Source organism: Macaca mulatta, chromosome X (genome assembly GCF_049350105.2).
Source record: "Macaca mulatta isolate MMU2019108-1 chromosome X, T2T-MMU8v2.0, whole genome shotgun sequence".
In the NCBI taxonomy this organism is placed as follows: domain Eukaryota; kingdom Metazoa; phylum Chordata; class Mammalia; order Primates; family Cercopithecidae; genus Macaca; species Macaca mulatta.
The window spans coordinates 140,940,140-140,966,109 of NC_133426.1; the positions used below are offsets into that span (position 1 = coordinate 140,940,140).

General features: G+C 41.0%; 1 protein-coding gene across 1 annotated transcript in view; it reads left to right on the forward strand.

Annotated features, from left to right (window-relative positions):
- The first annotated feature begins 1,350 nt into the window (after window positions 1-1,350).
- The window catches only part of HPRT1 (hypoxanthine phosphoribosyltransferase 1), a 42,013-nt gene continuing 17,393 nt past the window's right edge, over window positions 1,351-25,970 (forward strand). The window contains exons 1-3 of the mRNA XM_028842547.2: window positions 1,351-1,531; window positions 14,649-14,755; window positions 16,688-16,871. Of these exons, the coding sequence (XP_028698380.1) occupies window positions 1,505-1,531; window positions 14,649-14,755; window positions 16,688-16,871 (318 nt within the window). The 5' untranslated portion in view covers window positions 1,351-1,504. The remainder of the gene's footprint in view (window positions 1,532-14,648; window positions 14,756-16,687; window positions 16,872-25,970) is intronic.

Below are 25,970 nucleotides of genomic sequence, written 5' to 3' on the forward strand. Positions count from 1 at the left end.
TACAGGCACATGGCCACCAGGCCCAGCTAATTTTTCATTTTTGTAGAGACTGAGTCTCACCATGTTACCAAGGCTTATTATTCTCATGTTTTAGATGAAGAGACTGAGGTCCAGAGAAGCTCGATGACTTGCCTAGTTTTACAAATCTCCTGCCATCACATCCCCCTCAGCGTCCTTAATAAGAGGGAGGCCTCCGACTATGTGCTGGGCACTGTGGTGGATGCTGGAGCTATAGGGTTGAGTATATAAGAAATGGTGTTGCTGGAGCAACTGTTGCTTGCTTACCTGACCTGTCTGAGAATTAATTAGCAGGGGAACATATTTTTGTTTTCAGATTCAATATAGGAAATTGTGTAGGCAAAAATAAAGATCAGTAGTAGTAGCAGTAGTTCCAATTTGCTGACTGTGTACTGTCCTAAGTGCATACATATACATACACACACGCATACCTATATTCCTCTAATAAAATGATCCTGTTTATGTATTGTTAATATGCTCATTTTATTTTTAATTTTTATTTATTTTAAATTTATTTTTATTTTTGTTTATTTTTGAGACGCAGTCTCATTCTGTCACGAAGGCTGAAGTGCAGTGGTGCGATCTCGGCTCACTGTGACCTCCGCCTACCGGGTTCAAGTGATTCTCCTGCCTCAGCCGCCCGAGTAGCTGGGATTACAGGCGCCCGCCTCCTCGCCCAGCTAATTTTTGTATTTTTAGTAGAGATGGGGTTTCGCCATGTTGGCCAGGCTGGTCTCGTACTCCTGACCTCAGGTGATCCACCTGCCTTGGCCTCCCAAAGTGCTGGGATTACAGGCGTGAGCCACCGTGCCCGGCCAATATACTCATTTTAGTGAGGCAAAAATAGAGGCTCAGAGTCAGATTTGTACAAAGCTACAGAGCAGTTAAGTGTCCTCTCAGATGTGTACCCTGATATGGGTGACTAGGGCTCTAGGTCTCAACTGTTACAACCAGTTAAGAGTTTGGGGAAGCACTGGACCAAGAGTCAGGAAAATGGAAGCCACAGGTAGTGCAAGGTCTTGGGAATGGGACGTCTGGTCCAAGGAGTCACGCGGTGACTGGAACCCGAAAAGCCGGCGCCCGGTTTATGGCCGCCATGAAGCAACGCGGACGGCGGTAGGTTTGGGAATCTGGGAGCCTTCTGAATAGGAGACTGAGTGGGGAGGGAAAGGGGCTTCGCTGGGGGAGCCTCCGCTTCTTCTGGGAGAAAATTCCCACGGCTACCTAGGGAGCCTACAAACTGGTAGGCGCTGGCGTAGGCGCGTGGGCGGGGCCGGCGGGGCCGGGGGCGGGGCCTGCGGGGCTGGGCTGGGCGGGGAGAGGGCGGGGCCTGCTTCTCCTCAGCTTCAAGCGGCTGCGACGAGCCCTCGGGCGAACCTCTAGGCTTTCCCGCGCGGCGCCGCCTCTAGCTGCGCCTGCACCTCCTCTGCTCTGCCACCGGCTTCCTCCTCCTGAGCAGTCAGCCCGCGCGCCGGCCGGCTCCGTTATGGCGACCCGCAGCCCTGGCGTCGTGGTGAGCAGCTCGGCCCGCCGGCCCTGGCCGGTTCAGGCCCACGCGGCAGGTGGCGGCCGGGCCCTGAGGCGTGGGGTCCGCAGTGCGGGCTCGGGCGGCCGGGCCCAGGGAACCACGGAGGCGGGGGCGGCCACAGTTTCCCGGGTTCGGCTTCACGTCACGCGAGGGCGGTAGGGAGGACGGAATGGCGGGGTTTGGGGTGGGTCCCTCCTCAGGGGAGCCCTGGGAAAAGAGGGCTGCGTGTGGGAAGAGAAGGTGGAAATGGCGTTTTGGTTGACATTTGCCGCCTGCGAGCGTGCTGCGGGGAGGGGCCGAGGGCACATTCGGGAATGATGGCGCGGGGTGGGGGCGTGGGGGATTTCTCGGGAGAGGCCCTTCCCTGGAAGTTTGGGGTGCGATAGTGAGGTTCTCGGGGGCGCCTCTGGAGGGGCCTCGGCACGGAAAGCGACCACCTGGGAGGGCGTGTGGGGACCGGGCTTTGCCTTTAGTTTTGCACGCACTAGTTCATTTTTATGGAGATGCGCATGGCCTCATTGAAGCCCCACTACAGCTCTGGTAGCGGTAACCATGCGTATGTGACACACGAAGGAACTAGGGAAAAGGCATTAGGTCATTTCAAGCCGAAATTCACGTGTACTAGAATCCGGATTCCAGGCAGACCATTGCCCCAGGATATAGAAAATGAGAATCTGGTCCTTACCTTCAAGAACATTCTTAACCGTAATCAGCCTCTGGTATCTTGACTCCACCCTCACTGGTTTATTCTTGTTTGCTGAACCGGCCAAGCTGCTGGCCTCCCTCCCCAACCGTTCTGATCATGCTTGCTAGTCAAAACCCCTGCCAGTTAAATGCTTTAACCTGCTTTATTACGATTATTTTTGTTGTTTTGGCAATGACCTGGTTACCTGTTGATTGTTTCTCCTACTAAAACTTTTTAAGGGCAGGAATCACCGCTGTAACTCTAGTACTTGGCTTGTAAGAGGTCCTCGATGATGGTATGTTGAATGAATACATTAAATGATTAACCACTTGAGCCCTAAGAAGCGATTCTATTTCATATTAGGCATTGTAATGACTTAAGGTAAAGAGCAGTGCTATTAACGGAGTCTGACTGGGAATCCAGCTTGTTTGGGCTATTTACTAGTTGTGTGGCTGTGGGCAACTTACTTCACCTCTCTGGGCTTAAGTCATTTGATGTATATCTGAGGTGCTGGTTACCTCCTGGAGTTATTGAGAGGATTATAAGACAGTCTATGTGAATAAACAACCCTTGCATGGTCCCTGGCTGGGAATAGTAATAATAGCCATCATCATGTTTACATACGTAGTCCTAATTAGTCTTCAAAACAGTCCTGTAGCAATGGTATGATTATTACCATTTTACAGATGAGGAACCTTTGAAGCCTCAGGCTAACAGACATACTGTAGGTCATATAGTTATTAAGAGAAGGAGCCTGACTCGAACCTAGCTCTCTCTGGAGTAATACCAGTTAAAAACTAGGCTAATAATAGGTACTCAAAAAAATGGTAGTGGCTGTTGTTTTTATTCAGTTGCTGAGGAAAAAATGTTGATTTTTCGTCTCTAAACATCAACTTACTTAATTCTGCCAATTTCCTTTTTTTTGAGACAGGGTCTCACTCTGTCACCCAGGATGGAGTGCAGTGGCGCAATCACTGCTCACTGTAGCCTCGACTTCCCGGGCTCAGGTGATTCTCCCCAGGCTCAGGGGATTCTCCCACTTCAGCCTCCCGAGAAGCTGGGACTACAGGTGTGCACCACCATCCCTGGTTAATATTTGTATTTTATTTTATTTATTTATTTATTTATTTTTATTTTTTTGAGATGGAGTTTTGCTCTTGTTGCCCAGGCTGGAGTGCAGTGGCTTGATCTCAGCTCACTGCAACCTCTGCCTCCCGGGTTCAAGCGATTCTCCTGCCTCATCCTCCTGAGTAGCTGGGATTACAGGTGCCCGCCACCATGACTGGCTAATTTTTTGCATTTTTAATAGAGACGAGGTTTCACCATGTTGGCCAGGCTAGTCTCGAACTCCTAATCTCAGGTGATCCACCTGCCTCGGCCTCCCAAAGTGCTGGGATTACAGGTGTGAGCCACCGCGCCCGGCCTAATATTTGTATTTTTTGTAGAGATGGTGTTTTGCCATGTTGTCCAGGCTGGTCTCAAACTCCTGATTTCAAGCTATCTGCCTGCCTCTGCTTCCCAAAGTGCTGGGATTACAGGCATGAGCCACCATGCCTGGCCTAGGTAGATGCTTTTAGCTTTGGGGTGTGATGCCTGCCCCAGTATACAGTGAATTTAATTATTGCTAGAGCTGGCTGTTTGTTAGTTTTCTTTGAACATAAGATACTCATTGTTTTTAGTTTGCAAATCCCTCTTCCTTTTTAAAAAATTTCCTTCCCTTAAATTGTTCGCATGTTAGCAATAACAAATGCTTAAATGGTGTTATGTGCTAGATACTCTTCTAAGCCCTATTATGTATATTAACTAATTTTTTTAATTATGCAAATCAGAGAGGTTAAGTAACTTGCCCAAGATTACCTAACAATACTAGGATTTGAACCTCAGTTTGTCTCACCCCAGATTCTGCTCTTACAATCTCTAAACTTTTAAGTTAGTGATGACAATAGTAGATATTTATTGAATACTTAACTATGTTTTAGGCGTTGAAGTGAATATTTTGCAGGCATTATCTAATGTAAACACCCTAAAGTTACATAACAGGTACCCTTTAGGTAAATAAACACTAGTATGACCTTGGAGGCACAGATAGATGAAGTAACTTGCCCAATATCACTTACATGAAATTGGCCCTCAAATGTGTCTGATACAACCCATGCTGCTTGTAACTATCATTTTAAACTGCCAGGGTAAACTTGGACACACTTGAGCTAAGAAAAAGCTTCTAGATTTTTGCAAATTAATGTAAAATATACTTTATGTGGATATAATATCTTCTAAATTTCAGGGATGGTAGTCCTAGAAATGTAATTCCGCCCTAGCCGAGCTTACCCTGCCAATAATTTTTTACAGAATTGGTAAAACGGAGCACTTTTTTTTTTGTCCTTGGCCACAGTGTTATCAATAGGGTGTAGATTGGCATCAGTCTGTAGGTGTAAACCAGAATTATTCTTTGTGACCACCAAGAAATAGAGCAGTTCAGTTCAGAGGTTTCTTTCTGTGAATTTAGCACTGTGACCTGCATACTACAGGTCTACTTTGTTTTCTATCCAATGTTTATATCTGGGTATTGCAAAAGGTAGGAAAAGGACCAACCAGATCAGCAGAGAAGAGGTGCCTTGGAGTTTTGTTTTAGTTTTCTGCAGTTCATTAGATAGTAACTAGTCCATGTCATTTTACTCCCCTGTAGTGAAGATATGTTGAAGATGTACTAGTATATTCTTCTACCTTTCTGTAATTTTATATTGTGTAGATTTGATAAAATTTATGTGTCCATCACCACCAGTAATATCAATATTGAGCCTCAATTCTTATTTTCCTGCCCAGTGGCTGCCAAATTACTAACATTTACAATAATTCACTACTACTGAGATAATTTACTTCTGATTCGATAACATACTTCAGATTGTTAGGGAACTACTGTCTTCAGCATTGTGCTTCTGATAACTGATAAGTATAATTTTTTTTTTGTCCAGAGTGAGCATGTCTATTCTTCTACTGTACACACTAATAAAAGGAAAAATTATAATATTGAGTAAATTCATGTCCTTACACATATAGTAGTTATGAGCCCATGTCCCTAGAATGGGTAATAATTTTTCCCTCTCTTGGTTGAGTAGTCAATAATGCTGATTTTAATTCTTATAACAGCTTTATCCCTCAGAAGGGAAGGCAAGCAAGTTATATATGTAGTTTATTTGTAAGACTGATATGAAATTGGAAGATGAATCTACTATTAGCTTAAATTGTTTTTACATTTAGGCATATTGCATCAGCAACTCATAATTTTGGTTTTTTGTTATCCTGAGTTAACACAAATTATCCAAGGAGATGGCAGATCATCTGCTTTGAGGGGTTTTTTTTTTTTTAGAATTTTCATGTATCTGAATATAAAAGGTAAAAATATGCCAACTAGCAATTTCTGCCCATTCCACGAGTTTGGAAATGTTATTGATTACTAGGAATAAAATAAAATGTGGTTTATCTATTATTGTACCTCTTTTAATTCACATAGCTCATTTTTATCTTTTTTTTTTTTTTTTTTTTTTTGAGACGGAGTCTCGCTCTGTCGCCAGGCAGGAGTACAGTTGGCTCACTCCAGTCACCGACTCCCTGGTTCAAGTGATTCTCCTGCCTCAGCCTCCCAAGTAGTCGGAATTACAGGCATGTGCCACCACGCCCAGCTAATTTTTGTAGAGACGGGGTTTCACCGTATTGGCCAGGATGGTCTCCATCTCCTGACCTCGTCATCTGCCTGCTTTGGCCTCCCAAAGTGCTGGGATTACAGATGTGAGCCACTGCGCCCAGCCCACATAGCTCGTTTTTAGACTCACTTCCATTAACTTTTGTTTGGACCCACGAACATTGTCTTTTTTTTTTTTGGAGGTGGAGTTTCACTTTTGTTGCAGACTGTAGTGCAGTGGTGCAATCTCAGCTCACTGCAATCTCTGCCTCCCGGGTTCTAGCAGTTCTCCTGCCTCAGCGTCCTGAGTAGCTGGAATTAAAGGCGCCCACCACCACGCCCAGCTAATTTTTGTATTTTTAGTAAAGACAGGGTTTCGCCATGTTGGGCAGGCCAGGAGTGATCTGCCCACCTCAGCCTCCCAAAGTGCTGGGATTACAGGTGTGAGCCACCACATCCGGCCAACATGTCTTTTTTTTTTTTTCTTTTTAACCACAAAGAGACGTAAGCAATCCTTGTCACAGATGATGAATTGATATTGCAAGTATTGTCTTAGCTTGGATTAATTTTTTTGCTTACTGTAGTTTTAGATAATATAGCTTTGTAATTAGAAATTTTATGTGTAAACCACACAAATGTTTACGTGAAGGCCATTATTATAGATGTGACATGCATAATTATTAAGAATTTGTATGCTTACATGGGTCAGTCTGGCAAAAAATTACGAAGTTTTAAAAATTAAAAAAAATTTGTAATGCTAGTTTTACTGGAAAGTAAAATTATTTCAGTAATTGATTATAGCAAAACTATTGATTTTCATTCTAGACAAAAGTTAGAATGAAAGGTAATTTCTCAATACTCTTTCATATTAATAAAAGTACCTGTAGCGATTTTTATCATTCACAAGTATATCACAAGTAAGTTAGAATTTGAGAACTGTGTTCCAGATCTCTGAGGAGATGCAGTCAGATTTCTGAACTGTCTCGGCAAATGGTAAGCAACTTAGAGCTAGTAATTAATAACCTGTCCTTTGATTTCTAGTTCAGCCAGAAATGGCCATAATTGAGAAAGGCAGATCTGGAGAGTAACCACATTTTCATTCGCTTACCACTTCTAGGCCCCTCCAGAGCTCTCAAATATTTTGGGGTTGAGCCCTTCCCCAAAGCCATACAGGACCTTTTTTTGCGATCTGTTCTAGCCGTTTTTATGTTGGGTGCTTGTTATGGACTGAGCATTTATGTCCTCCCCCACCCCCCATACCTTTTTTGAAGTCCTAATCCCCCAGTGTGATGGTATTTGGAGATGGGGCCTTTGGAAGGTAATTACAGTTAGAAGTCAGGAGGGTCAGGCCCAGGTCTGATTGGGTTAATGCCCTTATAAGAAAAGACACCAGACTGGGCGTGGTGGCTCACACATGTAATCCCAGCACTTTGGGAGGCCAAGGTGGGTGGATCACGAGGTCATGAGTTTGAGACCAGCCTGGCCAACATAGTGAAACCCTGTCTCTACTAAAAATATAAAAATTAGCTGGGTGTGGTAGCGGGCTTCTGTAATCCAAGGTACTCAGGAGGGTGAGGCACGAGAATCACTTGAACCTGGGAGGTGGAGGTTGCAATGAGCCTAGATTGTGCTACTGCACTCCAGCCTGGGTGACAGAGCGAGACTCTGTCTCAAAAAAAAAAAAAAAAAAAGAAGAAGAGGCACCAGAGAGCTTACTAGAAGAGGTGGTGTGAGCACACAGTTGGAAGACCTACAAGCCAAAGAAGAGGCCTCAGATTGAAACTTACCTTGCAGGTACCTTAATTTTGGACTTCCCAGCCTCCAAAACTGTGAGAAATAAGTTTCTGTTAAGTCACTCAGTCTATGGTATTTTGTTATGGCAGCCTGAACAGGTAATAGTTCTTTCAGAAAGTGTTGATAATGACCACATGCAACACCAAGTCACAAATAAAAAAGAGATGTGACTTATATTCATACAGAAAGTTGGGCACTGCCGTTGCCTTGTTGGTTTAGAAGGCTGTGCTAGTTCAGTGGCAGAGAGGTGCTGGTCTCCTTTACTCAGTTTACAATCTAGGCAGTAGAATGTAATCACTGCTTTAAACTTGATATTGCTTATGGAGAGAATCATTGGTGCTGCGTAACTTTGGGTTCTAGGTTTACTTTTTGTGTATATATAACTGTGTTTGGTAAATCACAAGTTTGTGGGCTTGTCGAATTAGATTTTGGTACAGATGATGAGCTTTATTATGCTATACAGTTAGTTCTATGTATATATGCCTTTACCACTAGATTATAAGCTCTTTTTTTTTTTTTTGAGATGGAGTCTCGCTCTGTCCCCTAGGCTGGAGTGGAGTGCAGTGGCACAATCTCGGCTCACTGCAACCTCCACCTCCCAGGTTTAAGCGATTCTCCTGCCTCAGCCTCCCAAGTAACTGGGACTATAGACGCGTGCCACCACACCCAGCTAATTTTTGTATTTTTTGTAGAGACAGAGTTTCGCCATGTTGGCCAGCCTGGTCTCGAACTTCTGGTCTCAGGTGATCCACCTGCCTTAGCCTCCCAAAGTGCTGGGATTTACAGGCACAAGCCACCATGCCCAGCTATAAGCTCTTCAAGGGTTGTAAATTTATAATCATCCTTGTGCCCTCCTGCAAATTCTGTTGCACAGTGCCTTAATCAAGGTAGATGCTGAATGCATTTTTGTATAATTGAGTATGTTGCAATCCCCAACTCTTTCCAACTGTTCCTGTCAAAGCAGCCACTGCATTGTTAACTAATCCATATTAGATGGGGTTAATTAATATCAGATGGGACAAGTAAGGGCTAATAAGATTATAGGCCACCAAGTAGATTTATGTCTAGCTCTTATAGAGAGTGAGTTTATTGGACCTGTTTAATAGGAAGTTTTGGTGTTTGGGACGATTAAAACTGAAGTTCCTGTTTATTATACCTATTTATATTATTTCATATCAGTGGTCCACATGCAAGTGAGGCTTCTGAGTCAGAGTTTGAGTTCTCTCTTAAACTACCATAACACTTTACCTGTATCTTTTTTTCTTTTTTTAAGACAGCATCTCGCTCTGTCACTCAGGCTGAAGTGTAGTGGTGTGATCTCGGCTCACTGCAGCTTCTGCCTGCTGGATTCAAGCAATTCTCCTGTCTCAGCGTCCCTAGTAGCTGGGATTACAGGCCTGCGCCACCATGCCTGGCTAATTTTTTTTTTTTTGTATTTTTGGTAGAGACGGGGTTTTACCATGTTGGCCAGGCTGGTCTCGAACTTTTGACCTCAAGCAATCAACTCGCCTCGGCCTCCCAAAGTGCTGGGATTACAGGCATGAGCCACAGCACTCAGCTGTCTTTTTTTATAATAGCAGTTTAACACTGTTCAGTTACTCATGTACATGTCATGCCATCTACTACACTGTAAGTTCTATGAGGGTAGCTGTATCAAATTTATCTAACTTTCTCTTTATGCATGACATACTAAGTATTCAATAAATATTTGCATGTTGGTGATAAGGATATAGGTTCTGAATAGTGGGTCCTTACCATTTAAGAATTGGTATTTGATGGCCAGGCGCGGTGGCTTACACCTGTAATCCCAGCACTTTGGGAGGCCGAGGCGGGTGGATTATGAGGTCAGGAGATTGAGACCATCCTGGTTAACATGGTGAAACCCCGTCTTTACTAAAAAAATACAAAAAAAGTAGCCAGGCGTGGTGGCGAGCACCTGTAGTCCCAACTACTCAGGAGGCTGAGGCAGGAGAATGGCGTGAACCCAGGAGGCGGAGATTGCAGTGAGCCAAGATCGCGCCACTGCACTCTAGCCTGGGCGACAGAGCGCGACTCTGTCTCAAAAAAAAAAAAAAGATTTAGTATTTGATATTTGATCATTAAATATGAATTAAGAGGACTTAGACTTTTTGTTAAATGTCAAGCTGGGAAAAGTTGTCATTTTAATGAATTGCCTCTTATTTAATTTCGTCTGATGATACATTTTGTTTTTATTTTGTAAAATTTTTTTTTTTTTCTTTTTAGAGACAGGGTCTTGCTATGTTGCCCAGACTGGTCTGGAACTCCTGACCTCAAGCAATCCTCCTGCCTTAGCCTCCCAAAATGCTGGGATTACAGGCATGAGCCACCTCTCCCAGCCTTGTATTATGATACGTTTTGAACAGCTACAAGTAGACATAGTATAATGAACCTGCATGTACCCATTGCCAAGTTCTGACAACTGTCTGTCTATAGCCAATTATGCATTTCTTAAATTAGAACCCCCTCAATATACCCAAATATATATATATATGAAGTTGTGAATTCATACCTAAAGTATCTCAAGTGATGCAAGTTTTATGAATTTTTGTTTATGCCTTTTGGGAAAGTTGTATTGGCAATTTTTTTATGCTTAAAGTAAACCATAAATAAATCTTTCAAAAAAAAAATCCAGGTTGCAATAAAACAAACAAAACAACTTATTGACATAAATGTGGTATGTAAATCTGTTTTGATTGGAAATCAATTTGTTATATTGACAGAGATAGAATTCCTATTTTAGAATACATCTCTGCTGATCTGTCTGTATTCGTAGACTGCATATCTGGGATGAACTCTGGGCAGAATTCACATTGGCTTCATTTGAAACAAACAAGACTTTTGAAATTCTTAGTCCATCTGCAGAACCTGTAGCCAGGCACTGAACCATTTTGATAGATGCCGTAGTCGTTACAAGTGTATATTTCAAGGAGTTCTGGCTGGGTCCTAGTTTGTGCTTGTGGCAGAAGCAGTGAGTAACTGGGAGGAAGTTGGTGAGTAAGCTTCAAGGAAGAAGTCATTTTTAGTACTCTGGATCTTTCTGATTTTAAAGCACTACAAAATGGTGCATTTTCATTCTTGTCAAGTGATAACAGATATATTCTGATGAGCCTGAAATGAATACATATTGTATCATTTTTATAATATCTAGCAAAGTGTGTTGTTTTCCCAAAACTTGAACTAAATTTCAGTTCATAAAATTATTTTATTTTATTTTATTTTATTATTTTTTGAGACAGAGTCTCGCTCTGTCGCCCAGGCTGGAGTGCAGTGGCGCGATCTCGGCTCACTGCAAGCTCCGCCTCCCAGGTTCATGCCATTCTCCTGCCTCAACCTCCCAAGTAGCTGGGACTACAGGCGCCTGCCACCACGCCTGGCTAATTTTTTGTATTTTTAGTAGAGATGGGGTTTCACTGTGTTGGCCAAGATGGTCTTGATCTCCTGACCTCATGATCCGCCCACCTCGGCCTCCCAAAGTGCTGGGATTACAGGCGTGAGCCACCGCGCCCGGCCAGTTCATAAAATTTATAAAATACTTACTTGTTGTAAAATATTTTTGGAATGTTCATATAGGTGACACACAAATGTCCCATTTTCATCCTTTCTATAGTAAATATGTTCTGATATAATGTGAAGGTTTAGCAGATGCATCAGCATTTAATCCTAGAGGATCTGGCATAATCTTTTCCCCCAAGAATAGAAATTTTTTCTGCTTATGAGAGTAGTACATGCTTGTTTAAAAACAAATCAATATTGACTTCTGCCCGCTGTGTAGCACTACGCCCCCACCTGGCCATGACCAGGGGCATGTCCTGGTCCACCTACCTAAAAATGTTTGAAGCCAGCCTCCTGGCCATGTGCACAGGGGCTGAAGTTGTCCCACAGGTATTATGAGCCAACCTGGCAATACATGAAGTTCCACCAAAGTCTGAGAACTCAGAACTGAGCTTTGGGGACTGAAAGACAACACAAACCTCAGATTTCTCAGCACTGGAAACCTCAAAATATAACTGAATTCCATAAATAAGATTTTAAGTCTTAAATATGTATTTTTAAATGTATTAAAAGTCAAGCTGCTTGTACTTAAGCACCTAATACAATGCTTAGGTTGTAAAAGGAGATGCTCAGTGGGTACTAACTGGTATGTTGAGATTTAATTATGGTTTGACCAGTATTTCTTGGAAATTGCCAAAGCTTATATCATCAGCTTCTTGAATGTGATTTGAAAGGTAATTTAGTATTGAATATCACATGAGCTAGAGTATTTCATTCGTTCTGGTTTATTTCTTCAAATAGACTTTGAATATAATGGTGAATGGGCATTATAAATTAATAAAAATGACATTGAAAATGAAAAAAAAAAAACAAATATTAAAGTGTAGAAAGTGACCAGGCGTGGTGGCTCACACCTGTAATCCAAGCACCTTGGGAGGCTGGGGCAGGAGGATCGCTTGATCCCAGGAATTCGAGACCAGCCTGGGCAACATAGGGAGACTTCGTCTCTAAAAAAAAAAAAAAAAAGATTTTTTTAATTAAAGAATTTTTAAAAAGTGTAGAAAGTGTCAAGACCCCACTTCTTACCATTATTTGGTATATTTCTCTATACCTACCCACCCTTCCTCTTTTTTCCCTCCCTCCCTTCCCAATCTTTTTATCTTTGTATTCTGATTTTTTGTTTGTATATTTTGCTTTAATTTAATGTATCCGTTAATTTCCCATACATTTTATATCTATATATAAAAATACATGCTGCCAAAGATAATTTATAAGAAAGACCATTGATTTTTTTTTAAAAAGTAGTATATATTCATTGAAGAAAATTTAGAATATATAGCAAAGTAATAAAGAAGTAAATAAAATTGCTATAACTCCTCTTTCAAAGATAATTGCTTTTATGATTTTGTTGTATTTTTTTCTGTATATAGGTACATATATAGTATTTATAAAGCTGTAATCATAGTACATTTTCACATCACAGGTACCATATCAGTGTTACTAAATATTTTGTATGCCAGGGGCTAGACATACGAAGACAACCAATATGTGGTTCTACTTAAACAATATTAGAGTATCTTTTATGATGGCACTTCATTAGTTGACTGTAACAATCTTAGACTTCTAAGAGTTTGGGTTTTCAAATGATCACTTAGCTTTTTTGGGTGATTTTCCCCCCCTACTGTGAGATGAGAGAGGCTGTTTGGATTTGGGATTGGGGTAGGGGGGACAGCAGTTTTTCTTTTCTTTTTCCAGGTAGGGTATTGCTATGTCACCCAGGCTGGAGTGCAGTGGTGTGATCTCAGCTCACTGCAACCTCCACCTCCTGGGCTCAAGTGATCCTCCTGCTTCAGCCTCCCCAGGCACGTGCCACATGCCTGACTAGTTTTTGTATTTTTAGTAGAGATGGGGTTTCACCATGTTGGCCAGGCTGGTCTCTAACTCCTGACCTCAGATGATCCACCTACCTGGGTCTCCCAAAATCCTGGGATTACAGGCATGAGCCACTGCATCAGCCAGCAGTTTTTCTTGTTTTGTTTTGTTTTGTTTTTTGAGATAGGGTCTTTGTTGCCCATGCTGGAGTGCAGTGGTGTGATCATAGCTCACTGCATTCTCAAACTCCTGGGCTCAAGTGATTCCTTCTGCTTCAGCCTCCCGAGTAGCTGGGACTACAGGTGTGCACCACCATGCCTGGCAAATTTTTAAAAAGTTTTTTGTAGGAATGGAGTCTTGCTACATTCCCCATGTTGGTCTCGAACTCCTGGCCTCAAGCAACTCTCCTGTCTCAGCCACCCAAAGCACTGGGATTACAAGTGTGAGCCACCACACCATGCCAGTTTTTCCTGTTCTGTGTGATATTTTATCTTGTTAGACTGCAGTGTGTTAAAATTTGTTTTAATAAATTTTCAAACATACTCAAAAGTGGAGAGAATAGTGTAATGAATACTGATATATCATCACCCATGTTTAGAATATTATTAAATATTAAGATTTTGCTGCATTTGTCTTAGCTCTTTAAAATTTTTCTTTTTCTCTTTGTGACCTAAAGGAAATTCCGTATCATATCACTTGACTTCTATATTCTTGACTAAGATGACTAAGACATATGGTTAAGTGGTGGGTTTTTGATTTTTTCTTTTTTTTTTTTTTTTTTTTTTTTTGAGACGAAATCTCACTCTTGTCCCCCAGGCTGGAGTGCAATGGCGTGATCTCAGCTCACTGCAACCTCTGCCTCCCGGGTACAAGCGATTCTCCTGCCTCAGCCTCCCAAGTAGCTGAGATTACAGGCGCCTGCCACCATGCCCGGCTAATTTTTGTATTTTTAGTAGAGACGGGGGTGTTCACCATGTTGGCCAGGCTGGTCTCAAACTCCTGACCTCAGGTGATCTGCCCGCCTCGGCCTCCCAAAGTGCTGGGATTACAGACCTGAGCCACTGTGCCCGGCCTGTTTTTTGTTTGTTTGTTTGTTTGTTTTTGAGACAGAGTCTTGCTCTGTTTCCCAGGCTGGAGTGAAGTGGTGCATTATTCTTGGCTCACTGCAACCTTCATCTCCCAGGTTCAAGTGATTCTCCTGCCTCAGCCTCCCAAGTAGCTGGTACTACAGGCATGTGTCACCACACCCGGCTAAGTTTTTTGTATTTTTAGTAAAGATGGGATTTTGCCATGTTGCCAAGGCTGGTCTCGAACTTCTGAGCTCAGGCAGTCTGCCTGCCTCAGCCTCCCAAAGTGCTGGGATTACAGGTGTGAACCAACGCGCCTGGCCTGTTGTTTTCTTATATAATTCATTATAATACCTACAAAGTTAACAGTTACTAATATCATCTTATACTCAAATTTCTCTGATAGACTAAGGTTATTTTTTAACATCTAAATCCAATCAAATGTTTGTATCCCATAATGCTGTCATTGAAACAGCTATATTTCTTTTTCAGATTAGTGATGATGAACCAGGTTATGACCTTGATTTATTCTGCATACCTAATCATTATGCTGAGGATTTGGAAAGGGTGTTTATTCCTCATGGACTAATTATGGACAGGTAAGTAAGATCTTAAAATGAGGTTTTTTACTTTTTCTTATGTTAATTTCAAATGTCAGCAACTGAGTACTTGCTATTTGAACATAAACTAGGCCAACTTATTAAATAATAGATGCTTTCTATTGTTAAAATATTCTTTATTAAAAAAAGAGAGGAGGGCCTTACTAATTACTTAGTATCAGTTGTGGTATAGTGGGACTCTGTAGGGACCAGAACAAAGTAAACATTGAAGGGAGATGGAAGAAGGAACTCTAGCCAGAGTCTTGCATTTCTCAGTTCTAAACAGGATAATGGGCTGGGGCTGAATCACATGAAGGCAAAGTCAGATTTTTATTATTATGCACATCTAGCTTGAAAATTTTCCGTTAAGTCAATTACAGTGAAAAACCTTACCTGGTATTGAATGCTTGCCTTGTATGTCTGGCTATTCTGTGTTTTTATTTTAAAATTATAATATCAAAATATTTGTGTTACAAAATATTCTAACTATGCATATATATATTTATATTTTAACATATGAGTATAGTTTTAAATGTTATTGGACACTTTTAATATCAGTGCATCTAGAGCTATCTAATATATTTTAAAGGTTGCATAGCATTCCATCTTATGGAGATACCATAACTGATTTAACCAGTTCACTATTGATAGACACTATCTTGTTCTTACAAACTGTACTAGAAGAAACATTCTTTTACATGTTTGGTATTTGTTCAGCTTTATTCAAGTAGAAATTCTGGTCAGGGGGAAAGAGTTTATTGAATATTTCGGTATTGCCAAATTATCCTCTAAGAAACTGAATCATTTTATACTCCTGATGTTATATGAGAGTTCCTTTTTCCTCACAATTTGTCTCTTTTTTTTTTTTTTTTTTTTTTTTTTTGAGACGGAGTCTCGCTGTGTCGCCCAGGCTGGAGTGCAGTGGCCGGATCTCAGCTCACTGCAAGCTCTGCCTCCCGGGTTTTTATGCCATTCTCCTGCCTCAGCCTCCCGAGTAGCCGGGACTACAGGCGCCCGCCACCTCGCCCGGCTAGTTTTTTGTATTTTTTAGTAGAGACGGGGTTTCACCGTGTTAGCCAGGATGGTCTCGAACTCCTGACCTCGTGATCCGCCCGTCTCGGCCTCCCAAAGTGCTGGGATTACAGGCTTGAGCCACCGCGCCCGGCCTTTTTTTTTTTTTTTTTTAAAGACAAGGTCTCTGTTGCCCAGGCTGGAGTGTAGCAGAATGATCACAGCTCACTGCAGTCCCAACCTCCTGGGTTCAAGCGATCCTCCCACCTCAGCCTCCTGAGTAGCTGGGACTATAGGTGTGCGCCACCACTGCCAGCTACTATTTTTATTTTGTAGAAATAGGGTTCGCCTTGTTACCCAGGCTGGTCTTGAACTCCTGGGTTCAAGTGATCTGGCCCACCTCAGCCTCCCAAAGTGCTGGGATTATAGGCGTGAGCCACTGGCCCGGTTTCTACAGTCTCTTTTAATATTGTATATTATCCAAGAAATTTCATTTAATCAGAACCTGCCAGTCTAATGGGTGAAAATGATATCTTGTTTTTATTTGCATTAAAAAAAAATTATGATAGTGGTATGCTTGGTTTTTTTGAAGGTGTCAAATTTTTTACCTTATGAAACATGGGGGCAAAGGATGTGTTACTTGGAAGATTTTTAAAAATTTTTAATGCATTTTTTTGAGACAAGGTCTTGCTTTGTTGTCCAGGCTAGAATGCAGTGGCACAATCACAGTTCACTCCAGCCTCAACATCCTGCAATAAAGTGATTTTCCCACCTCACCTCTCGAGTAGCTGGGACTGCAAGTACATACTACCATGCCTGGCTAATTTCCAGGCTGGTGTGGAAGTTTAGTGACTAAGAGGTGTTTGTTATAAAGTTTAATGTATGAAACTTTCTATTAAATTCCCGATTTTATTTCTGTAGGACTGAACGTCTTGCTCGAGATGTGATGAAGGAGATGGGAGGCCATCACATTGTAGCCCTCTGTGTGCTCAAGGGGGGCTATAAATTCTTTGCTGACCTGCTGGATTACATCAAAGCACTGAATAGAAATAGTGATAGATCCATTCCTATGACTGTAGATTTTATCAGACTGAAGAGCTATTGTGTGAGTATATTTAATATATGATTCTTTTTAATGGTAACAGTAGGTTTTCTTATATTTTCTTTGAATCTCTGCAAACTATACTGGCATTCATTTCACTTGGTTACAGTGAGATTTTTCTAACATATTCACTAGTAGTTTACATCAAAGCCAATACTGTCTTTTTAAAATTAGTCACCTTGGAGGATATGTACTTATTTTACAGGTATTTTTTTTTTTTTAATAAACTTCTTTTAGGAATTGCTGTTGGGACTTGGGATGCTGTTTTCACTATACATACTCACTAGTGGCAGATATCATCTCTTGAGCTACATTGGTTTGGGGGGGTCAAAAGTCCTTTGGAGCTAGGTTTGACAAATAAGGTGGGTCAACACTTGTTTCCTAGAAAGCACATGGAGAGCTAGAGCATTGGCAAATTGAAGAAACCACTTTTTTTTTTTAAACACACTTAAGAAAGGGGAGTGCAGGTATACCCGAGAGAGTATGGGTATACCAGAAACTGCTTTTGATCCACAGTCACTCTGCCTGTGTCACACAATTGAAATGCATCACAACGTTGACACTGTGGATGAAACAAAATCAGTGTGATCTTTACAAGTGAATTTCATTCATAATTTGATAGTGCAGATGTTTGATTTTTATTACTTTAGACTATTGTTTCTGATTTTATGTTGGGTTGGTATTTCCTGTGAGTTACTATTTTCCTTTAAAATAGGAATTTTTCATACTCTTTAAAGATGAGAACAAATGTCCAGCTTTTGCTGTTTCATGAATGAGTTTTGTCCATCTTTGTAGAAATTCGCCTTATGTTCACATTTTTATTGAGAGTAAGACCACTTATCTACATTTAACCTTCAACCTCATCCTCTCCATTAATCATCTATTTGAGTGACCCAAGTTTTTGACCTTTTCCATGTTTACATCAGTCCTGTAGGTGATTGGGCAGCCATTTAAGTATTATTATAGACATTTTCCCTATCCCATTAAAACCCTTTATGCCCATACATCATAACATTACTTCCTACCCATAAGCTCCTTTTAACTTGTTAAAGTCTTGCTTGAATTAAAGACTTGTTTAAACACAAAATTTAGACTTTTACTCAACAAAAGTTATTGATTGATTGGTTAATTGATGGTTTACACTAGGACTTCATTCTAGTCAGTATAGTTGCTGGAAGTATAACTGGCCAGCCTTTAATACATTGCTGCTTAGAGTCAAAGTGTGTACTTAGAGTTCATGGTATGATTTATCTTTTTGGTTTTCTATAGCCTCCTTCCCCATCCCCATCAGTCTTAATCAGTCTTGTTACATTATGACTAATCTTTGGGGATTTGTGTAGAATGTTATTTTAGATAAGCAAAAACGAGCAAAAAAATTAGGGGAGTTTAACTTTAATATTTTCTTTTAAAAATCATTTTATAGTTATAAGAGCAATTTTGAGTGGTAGAAGCACTTTGACATTTTATTTCCATTTTCTACTTTTACTTTTTTTCCTGTTTTAGATCTTAGAGGATTATTAAGCTGAACTCAATTGATAAAAAGCATGACATCTTAAACATAAGCAAAGCATATTTTTAGGTTAATTTTCACATAGAAAACAATTTATTTTATGTGAAATTCTATGTAGATATACTTTTCTTAGTATTTATTTACATATTTAATTAATTAATTTATTTATTTTATTTTATTTTTTGAGATGGAGTCTTGCTCCGTCACCCAGGCTGGAGTGAAGTGGCATGATCTCGGCTCACTGCAAGCTCCGCCTCCTGGTTTCACACTGTTCTCCTGCCTCAGACTGCCACGTAGCTGGGACTACAGGCGCCTGCCACCACGCCCGGCTAATTTTTTGTATTTTTAGTAGAGATGGGGTTTCAGGCCGGGCGCGGTGGCTCAAGCCTGTAATCCCAGCACTTTGGGAGGCCGAGGCGGGTGGATCACGAGGTCAGGAGATCGAGACTATCCTGGCTAACATGGTGAAACCCCGTCTCTACTAAAAATACAAAAAAACTAGCCGGGCGTGGTGGCGGGCGCCTGTAGTCTCAGCTACTTGGGAGGCTGAGGCGGGAGAATGGCGTGAACCCGGGAGGCGGAGCTTGCAGTGAGCCGAGATCACGCCACTGCACTCCAGCCTGGGAGACACAGCGAGACTCCGTCTCAAAAAAAAAAAAAGAGATGGGGTTTCACTGTGTTAGCCGGGATGGTCTTGATCTCCTGACCTCATGATCCACCCTCCTTGGCCTCCCAAAGTGCTGGGATTACAGGTGTGAGCCACCGCGCCCGGCATTTTATTTTATTTTATTTTATTTTATTTTATTTATTTATTTGAGATGGAGTCTCGCTCCGTTGCCCACGCTGGAGTGCAGTGGCGTGATCGTAGCTCACTGCAACCTCTGCCTCCCGGGTTCAAGCGATTCTCCTGTCTCAACCTCCTGAGTAGGTGGGACTACAGGTGCCTGCCACCATGCCTGGCTAATTTTTGTATTTTTAGTAGAGACGGAGTTTCACCTTGTTGGTCAGGCTGGTCTCGAACCCCTGACCACCTCGGCCTCCCAAAGTGCTGGGATTATAAGGGTGAACCACCGAGCCCGGCCGACATGTTAATTTTTTTAAAAAGGCTTTACTGGGGTATATTTTATATAATATAATAATCACATGTTTTAATGGTACAATTCCAAGCTTTTTAGTATATTTATAAGGCTATGCAAGGAAGATATACTGTTAAACAGTAGAAATTGAGAAAGCTCTTCTGATAATATCTCTTGATTTGGTGATGGCTCATGCCTGTAATCTCAGTGCTTTGGAAGGCTAAGACAGCAGAATTACAGGAGGCCAGGGGTTTGAGACCAGCCTGGGCAACACAGTGACACGCTCTCTCTACAAATAATAAAAATAAAAATATCTGTTGGTTTGAAGTAACTTTTTTTTTTTTTTTTAAAGACAAGGTCTCATTCTGTCACCCAGGCTGGAATGCAGTAGCAAGATCACAGCTCACTGTGGCCTTGACCTTCTGGGCTCAAGTGATTTTCCCACCTTAGCCTCCCGAGTAGCTGGGACTACAGGTGTGCACCACCATGACTGGCTAATTTTTTTTATGTTTGTAGAGATTGGGTCTTACTATGTTGCCCAGACTGATCCCAAACTCCTGGGCTTAAGCAGTCTTCCCACCTCAGCCTCTACAAGTGCTGGGATTATAGGCTTGAGTTACCATGCCCAGCTTGAAGTAACATTTCTACCCTGTTTAATAATTCAGCAGCTTGTCATGTAAGATATTCATATATGCATATAAAACATTAGGCAGTTTAATTTGGTAAAACTGTAAAATGGAAATTTTAAATTGTTTGCAGCATCAATAACATTGATGTTAGTATGATTTTTACATGCTGATCTTGACCAGTTTGAAATAGTTAAAATCTGGCTGATCCATACTAAATCCTAAAGAAATATTCTATGAACTATTAAATGTTTCCAGACTGTATAAAGAAGAGTTATGATATAAACACACCCATCTATTTTTTTTTTGGAAATAAAAACTCCATTTTTCTTATTAAAGAAAACATGCTTATTAGAAAACATACGGCTGGGTACAGTGGCACACGTAATTCCAGTGCTTTGGGAGATCGAGGTGGGAGCGTCACTCAAGGCCAGGAGTTTGAGACCAGCCTAGGCAACATAATGAGACTTCATCTCTACACAAAAAGAATTGGTTGCACATGGTGGCATGTACGTATAGTCCCAGCTATTTGGGAGGTAGAGGCTGGAGCATCCCTTGAGCCCAGGAGTTTGAGACTGCAGGAGTTTGAGACAGAGGGAGACCCTGTCTTAAAAAAATAAGAAAGAAAACACAACTGCAGAAAATTATGAAGGATTTCAGTCACTGCCACTTTTTATTTAGAATATTCTAAAGAATTCTCTGTGTACACACACACATGCGTACTCTTAATCCAAGTAGCTAGGTAGGATTTTATTTACCTAGTGCCTAGATGGGAAATTGCCTGGGCATTCCAAATACCTATTTCATTAAATTAAAGATGCTGCTGATTTTAAGGCTTAACACTTTTTCATACTGCCAAGAAAGAAACACTACCAGTTATAATTGTAAATTGTCATCAATTGTAATACATCAAGTTAGAGCTATTATTAATAAAGTGTGAATGTGCATCTTAGAGCAATGAAATATAGTACTATATATTTGATGACCTTTTCTGTCCTGTGATATTCAGAAAGTGAAAGTTAAATATGGGCTGGGCATGGTGGCTCACACCTGTAATCCCAGTACTTTGGGAAGTCAAGACGGGAGGATGGCTTGAACCCAGGAGTTCAAGACCAGCCTAGGCAACGTAGCGAGATGCCATCTCAAAATATTAAAAATAAGTAAATAAATAAAAAGAAGGTTAAGTATGCAAATGTATTTCCTTTGTTGTGAATTTATTTCAATTTTATAGTGATGTTTTTTTTTTTTCGAGACGAAGTCTCGCTCTTGACCCCCAGGCTGGAGTGCGATGGCATGATCTCAGCTCAGTGCAACCTCTGCCTCCCAGGTTCAAGCTATTCTCCTGCCTTGGCCCCCCAAGTAGCTGGGATTACAGGAGCCTGCCACCATTCCCAGCTAATTTTTGTATTTTTAATTGAGACGGGATTTCACCATGTTGGCCAGACTGGTCTAGAACTCCTGACCTCAGGTAATCCACCTGCCTCGGCCTCCCAAAGTGCTGGGATTACAGGCGTGAGCCACCGTGCCTGGTCAGTGATTTTTTGTTTTTGTTTTTGTTTTTGTTTTTTTTGAGACAGGATCTTGCTCTGTCACCCAGGCTGGGGTGCAGTGGTGCCATCTTGGTTCACTGCAACCTCTGCTTGGGCTCAAGCAATCTTCCCACCTCACTCTCGAGTAGCGGGGACCACAGGTGTGTGCCACCACACCTGATTAATTTTTGTATTTTTTTTTGTAGAAACAGGGTTTTGCCATGTTGCCCAGGTTGATCTCAAACTCCTGGGCTCAAACAATCCAACTGCCTTGGCTTCCCTAAGTGAGATTACAGGCATGGGCCACTGTACCCAGTCTAGTGGTTTTTAAATTTTTATTTATTTATTTTTTTTACCAAAGAAACAATGAAGCCTCAGGAGGAAAACTTGATACACAAGTAAATTTTATTGGAAATGTTTTTGTGTGGACCTTAAGCAGAGGGAAAATTAGTCTGCATTATGGTGTATTCAGACTAAATGACTGATACTAAAATGAAATTATCCTTAGGATTTGCAATCTTAGAGAAAACTTTTTCATTTTTATTTTTTTTTGAGTTACAAATTATCTCCATTTACATTTGAGAACAGTGAGTCACAGAGGGATTAAGTAACTTACTCAAGATCATACAAGTCTTTGATTTGAACCCAATCTTTTAACTCTGTAGAACTCAGAGTCACTCTTATCTGGAAAAACTTTTTAACTGATGTGGATCCTCTAATATGGGCTTCCTATTATTCATTCTCTATTAGTCAGAAGTTTTGTAAGCAGACAGAATTCATTTTGCCAATTATGGGACTTTTTCCCTCAGTTGCAGTCAAGGTTCATAAAACTATAACTCTTTATCTTTAATTAGAAATTTTTTTTTGAGACAAGGTCTTGCTCTGTTGCCCAGACTGGAATGCAGTGGCACAGTCATAGCTCATTGCAGCTTTGAACTCCTGGGCTCAAGGGATCCTCTGCCTCAGCCTCCCAAGTATCTGGGACTACAAGCACATGCCATTACCCCTGACTAATTTTTTTTTTTTTAATTTGTAGAGATAGGGTCTTGCTATGCTGGTCTCAAATTCCTGGTCTCAAGCAATCCTTCTGCCTTGGTCTCCCAAAGTGCTGAGGTTACAGATGTCAGCCGTTGCACCTGGCCAAAACGAGAACTTAAAATACACACACACACACGTGTATCTCAAAAGCATCAAAAGAGAAAAGCTGTAGCTTTAGTCTTGCTCTTGATAGTGACTTGATTAGGCTATCTGTTTAACATCAAAGATGCAAATTAATACTGTCTTTGAGTGAGCATATTAAAAATGCAGAAAATTTTGGAGTAGTTTTTTATTTTAAATTGTAGTCTGTATATTTAACATATACAACATGATGTTATGGGATACATACAGATGGTTAAAAGATTACTGCAGTGAAGCAAATTAACATATCCCTCAATTCACATAGTTACCCTTTTTTTTTTTTTTTTTGGTGGCAAGAGGAGCTTAAAATCTCATTTAGTGTGAATCCCAAATACAGCACAATTTTATTACCTATATACCTCATGTTGTACATTATATTTCTAGACTTGTTCATCCTACATATCTGCTACTTTGTATCCTCTGAGCTACATCTCCCCATTTTCTCACTTGCCCCCCAAGTAGTTTCTTAAAGTGTCTCATATAAGAGGGCAGTAGCTTTCAGCTTAAACTTTTTCTCTGTATGTATTTAGTCAATTTCTTTGAGGTATACTTTTCTCTCCAGAATAGTTAGATGTAGGTATACCACTTTGATGTTGACACTAATTTACCTAGAACTTATCTTCTGCAAATCTGTCTCTATTTCCATCTGTCTCCATCTTTGTTTGTATCTATCTATCTATCTATCTATCTGTCTGTCTGTCTGTCTGTCTGTCTGTCTGCCTGCCTGCCTGCCTGCCTGCCTGCCTGCCTACCAACCTACCTACCAACCAAAGCAAATTCATGCCCTTCTTCTATTTATTGAATTGAGACCATAGACAGGGGTGAGATACAAAATTTGGCAGGAATGGGAATGTGTATTATCTGTGGCATAAGGAAACTACAGAGCTAGGTTCAAAAGTGTACTTTCTAGTTCTTTCCCATGGCTTTTCACTTTGATATAGTCCTTATCAGGCAACTGAGGTTTTATATAAGTCCCCTGATTCTTAGAACATGAAGTGTAGTATTCAAGTCTGGTCCCTTGAAACCACAATTTTGTGAAAAAAAATTAAGAAAATTGAATAATTTATTCAGCAGATACATATTGATTATCTGTTATACAGACATGAGAAGTGGTTCTGTTGCACACGTTTATTTTATCAGATCCTAATCCCAAACCAGGCATAGAATGGAAACCATGAAGATAGGATGAAATAACTTCTGAATGTTTGAAAATAGTGTACTTAAAAATACCAGGTGATGTTTGTTTGTTTGTTTTTTGTTTGTTTGTTTGTTTTTGAGACAGGGTCTCACTCTGTCACCCAGGCTGGAGTGTAGTGGTGCAATCTCACCTCATCGCAGTCCTGACCTCCCAGGCTCAGGTGATCTCCCACCTCAGCCTCCCAAGTAGCTGGGACTACAGGCGCATGCCACCACGCCCAGCTAATTTTTTGTATTTTTTGTAGAGACAGGGTTTCACCCTGTTGCCCAGGCTGGTCTAGAACTCCTGGGCTTAAGTGATCCTCCCACCTCAGCCTCCCAAAGTGCTAGGATTACAGGCAGGAGCCACCATGCCTGGCTGAAAATACTAGGTTTTTAAGTATCAGCACTACCTCTTCAATCTTTTCTATTACTGTGTTGTGCTAAATGGTATTTTTTATTTAATTAGAGCAATGCTGTTCAATAGAACTTTTTTTGAGGGTGGAAATCTTTTATGCTTCTGCTGTATGGTACAGAGCCACTAGTGACATGTGGCTTTTGAGCACTTGACACATCTTGTGCAACACAGGAACTGAATTTTTAAGTAATTTATATTGCCACATGTGGCTACCGTATGGGATAGTGTAGGACTAGATGATCTGTAAAGGCCCTGCTTCATCAATGTCATTTTTTAACTGACAGAGACTTTTAGTTCTTTTTTTTTAAGTAATGTGTTTATTTAAAAGAATTCATAAAATACAAGTAAATAAACTTACTACCTGAGCATATATCCTTCCATACTTATTTTTTCTGCATACATATTTTGGAAAATGGAATATCTGCCATTTTTTTTTATCTGAGATACAGTCTACCTCTAAAAATATATGATTCTAACATTCTCACTTTTGTTGGCATTTGATCAGGGTATAGAAAACAGTTAAAGGACAGAGGATGGTTGAGAGATTATGATATGAAGAGAAAATGTGATTGAGTGTGGTAGACTTGGGGCCTGCCTGAATGTTGAGAGGATGACTGTTTTCCAATAAAAAAATTCCATTCTAGGATCCTAAAAGAAAGGTCTGAAGTTCACTGCAGAAAGCAAGCTGCATAGTACTAAGCCACTAAGGGGACATGGAGCCAGGACTTCCTACCTTGGTAATATTCTCATCATGCCCTCTTGGGAACCCAGCCTTGTTGATTAGCCTCTCTGCTTTCTCTCCTTATAGTTCAACCTCCCTGTTTGTTCAAAGCAGTTCTTTTCCAGCCCATTTATTATGCACTTCTATACAGCTTTTCCTCCTCTTTTCCTATACCATGGTGCAGTTCTTATTGCTACCTAGAGGTTTTCAAAATTCCTAGGGGCGGACAAGCAGGCATAAATAAAGTTCTTCCCTATTATCCTTATTTTTTCACCTAGACTGAAGAGGTAGACAAAATAGAAATAAAGACATTAAGGGTATGTGTTTGCAGTCCCAAAGAGCTGCTCTGGCAATTTTATGTAGTTGACAGTGACACTCTTGAGTTCAGGACAGATTGAACTCCTTGGCTGAGAGGAGCGAGGAGATAGGATGGTAGAGGAGAGGGTAGAGCAACTCTGGAGGAAGCTTTCCCCTCACCTTTGCCAATCCTGTTATCCTAGACTTAACCATAATTAAAGATGAGGGAGGCACTCAGTGAAGGGATCTAGTGGGAAGCTTGTTCCAGACAGCCAAGGAGGAAGGTTTGTGCAGTTCCTTTGGCCACCCAGGTGGTGTAATTGATCCATGTATGCCATCCATATACAGTGTAGGCACTTATACCTGTATTCCAATGTAGTGAACTATACCATTACTCTTAAATTAATATTCTTTATTAGCTTCCATGGTGGCTATAGGCCAGGCGAGAGAGTTAAGAAAAAATAAATAGCTAGGTATGATGACTCAAGCCTGTAATCTCAGCATTTTAGGAGGCTGAGGCAGGAGGATCGCTTGAGTCCAGGAGTTTAAGACCAGCCTGGGCAAAATAGT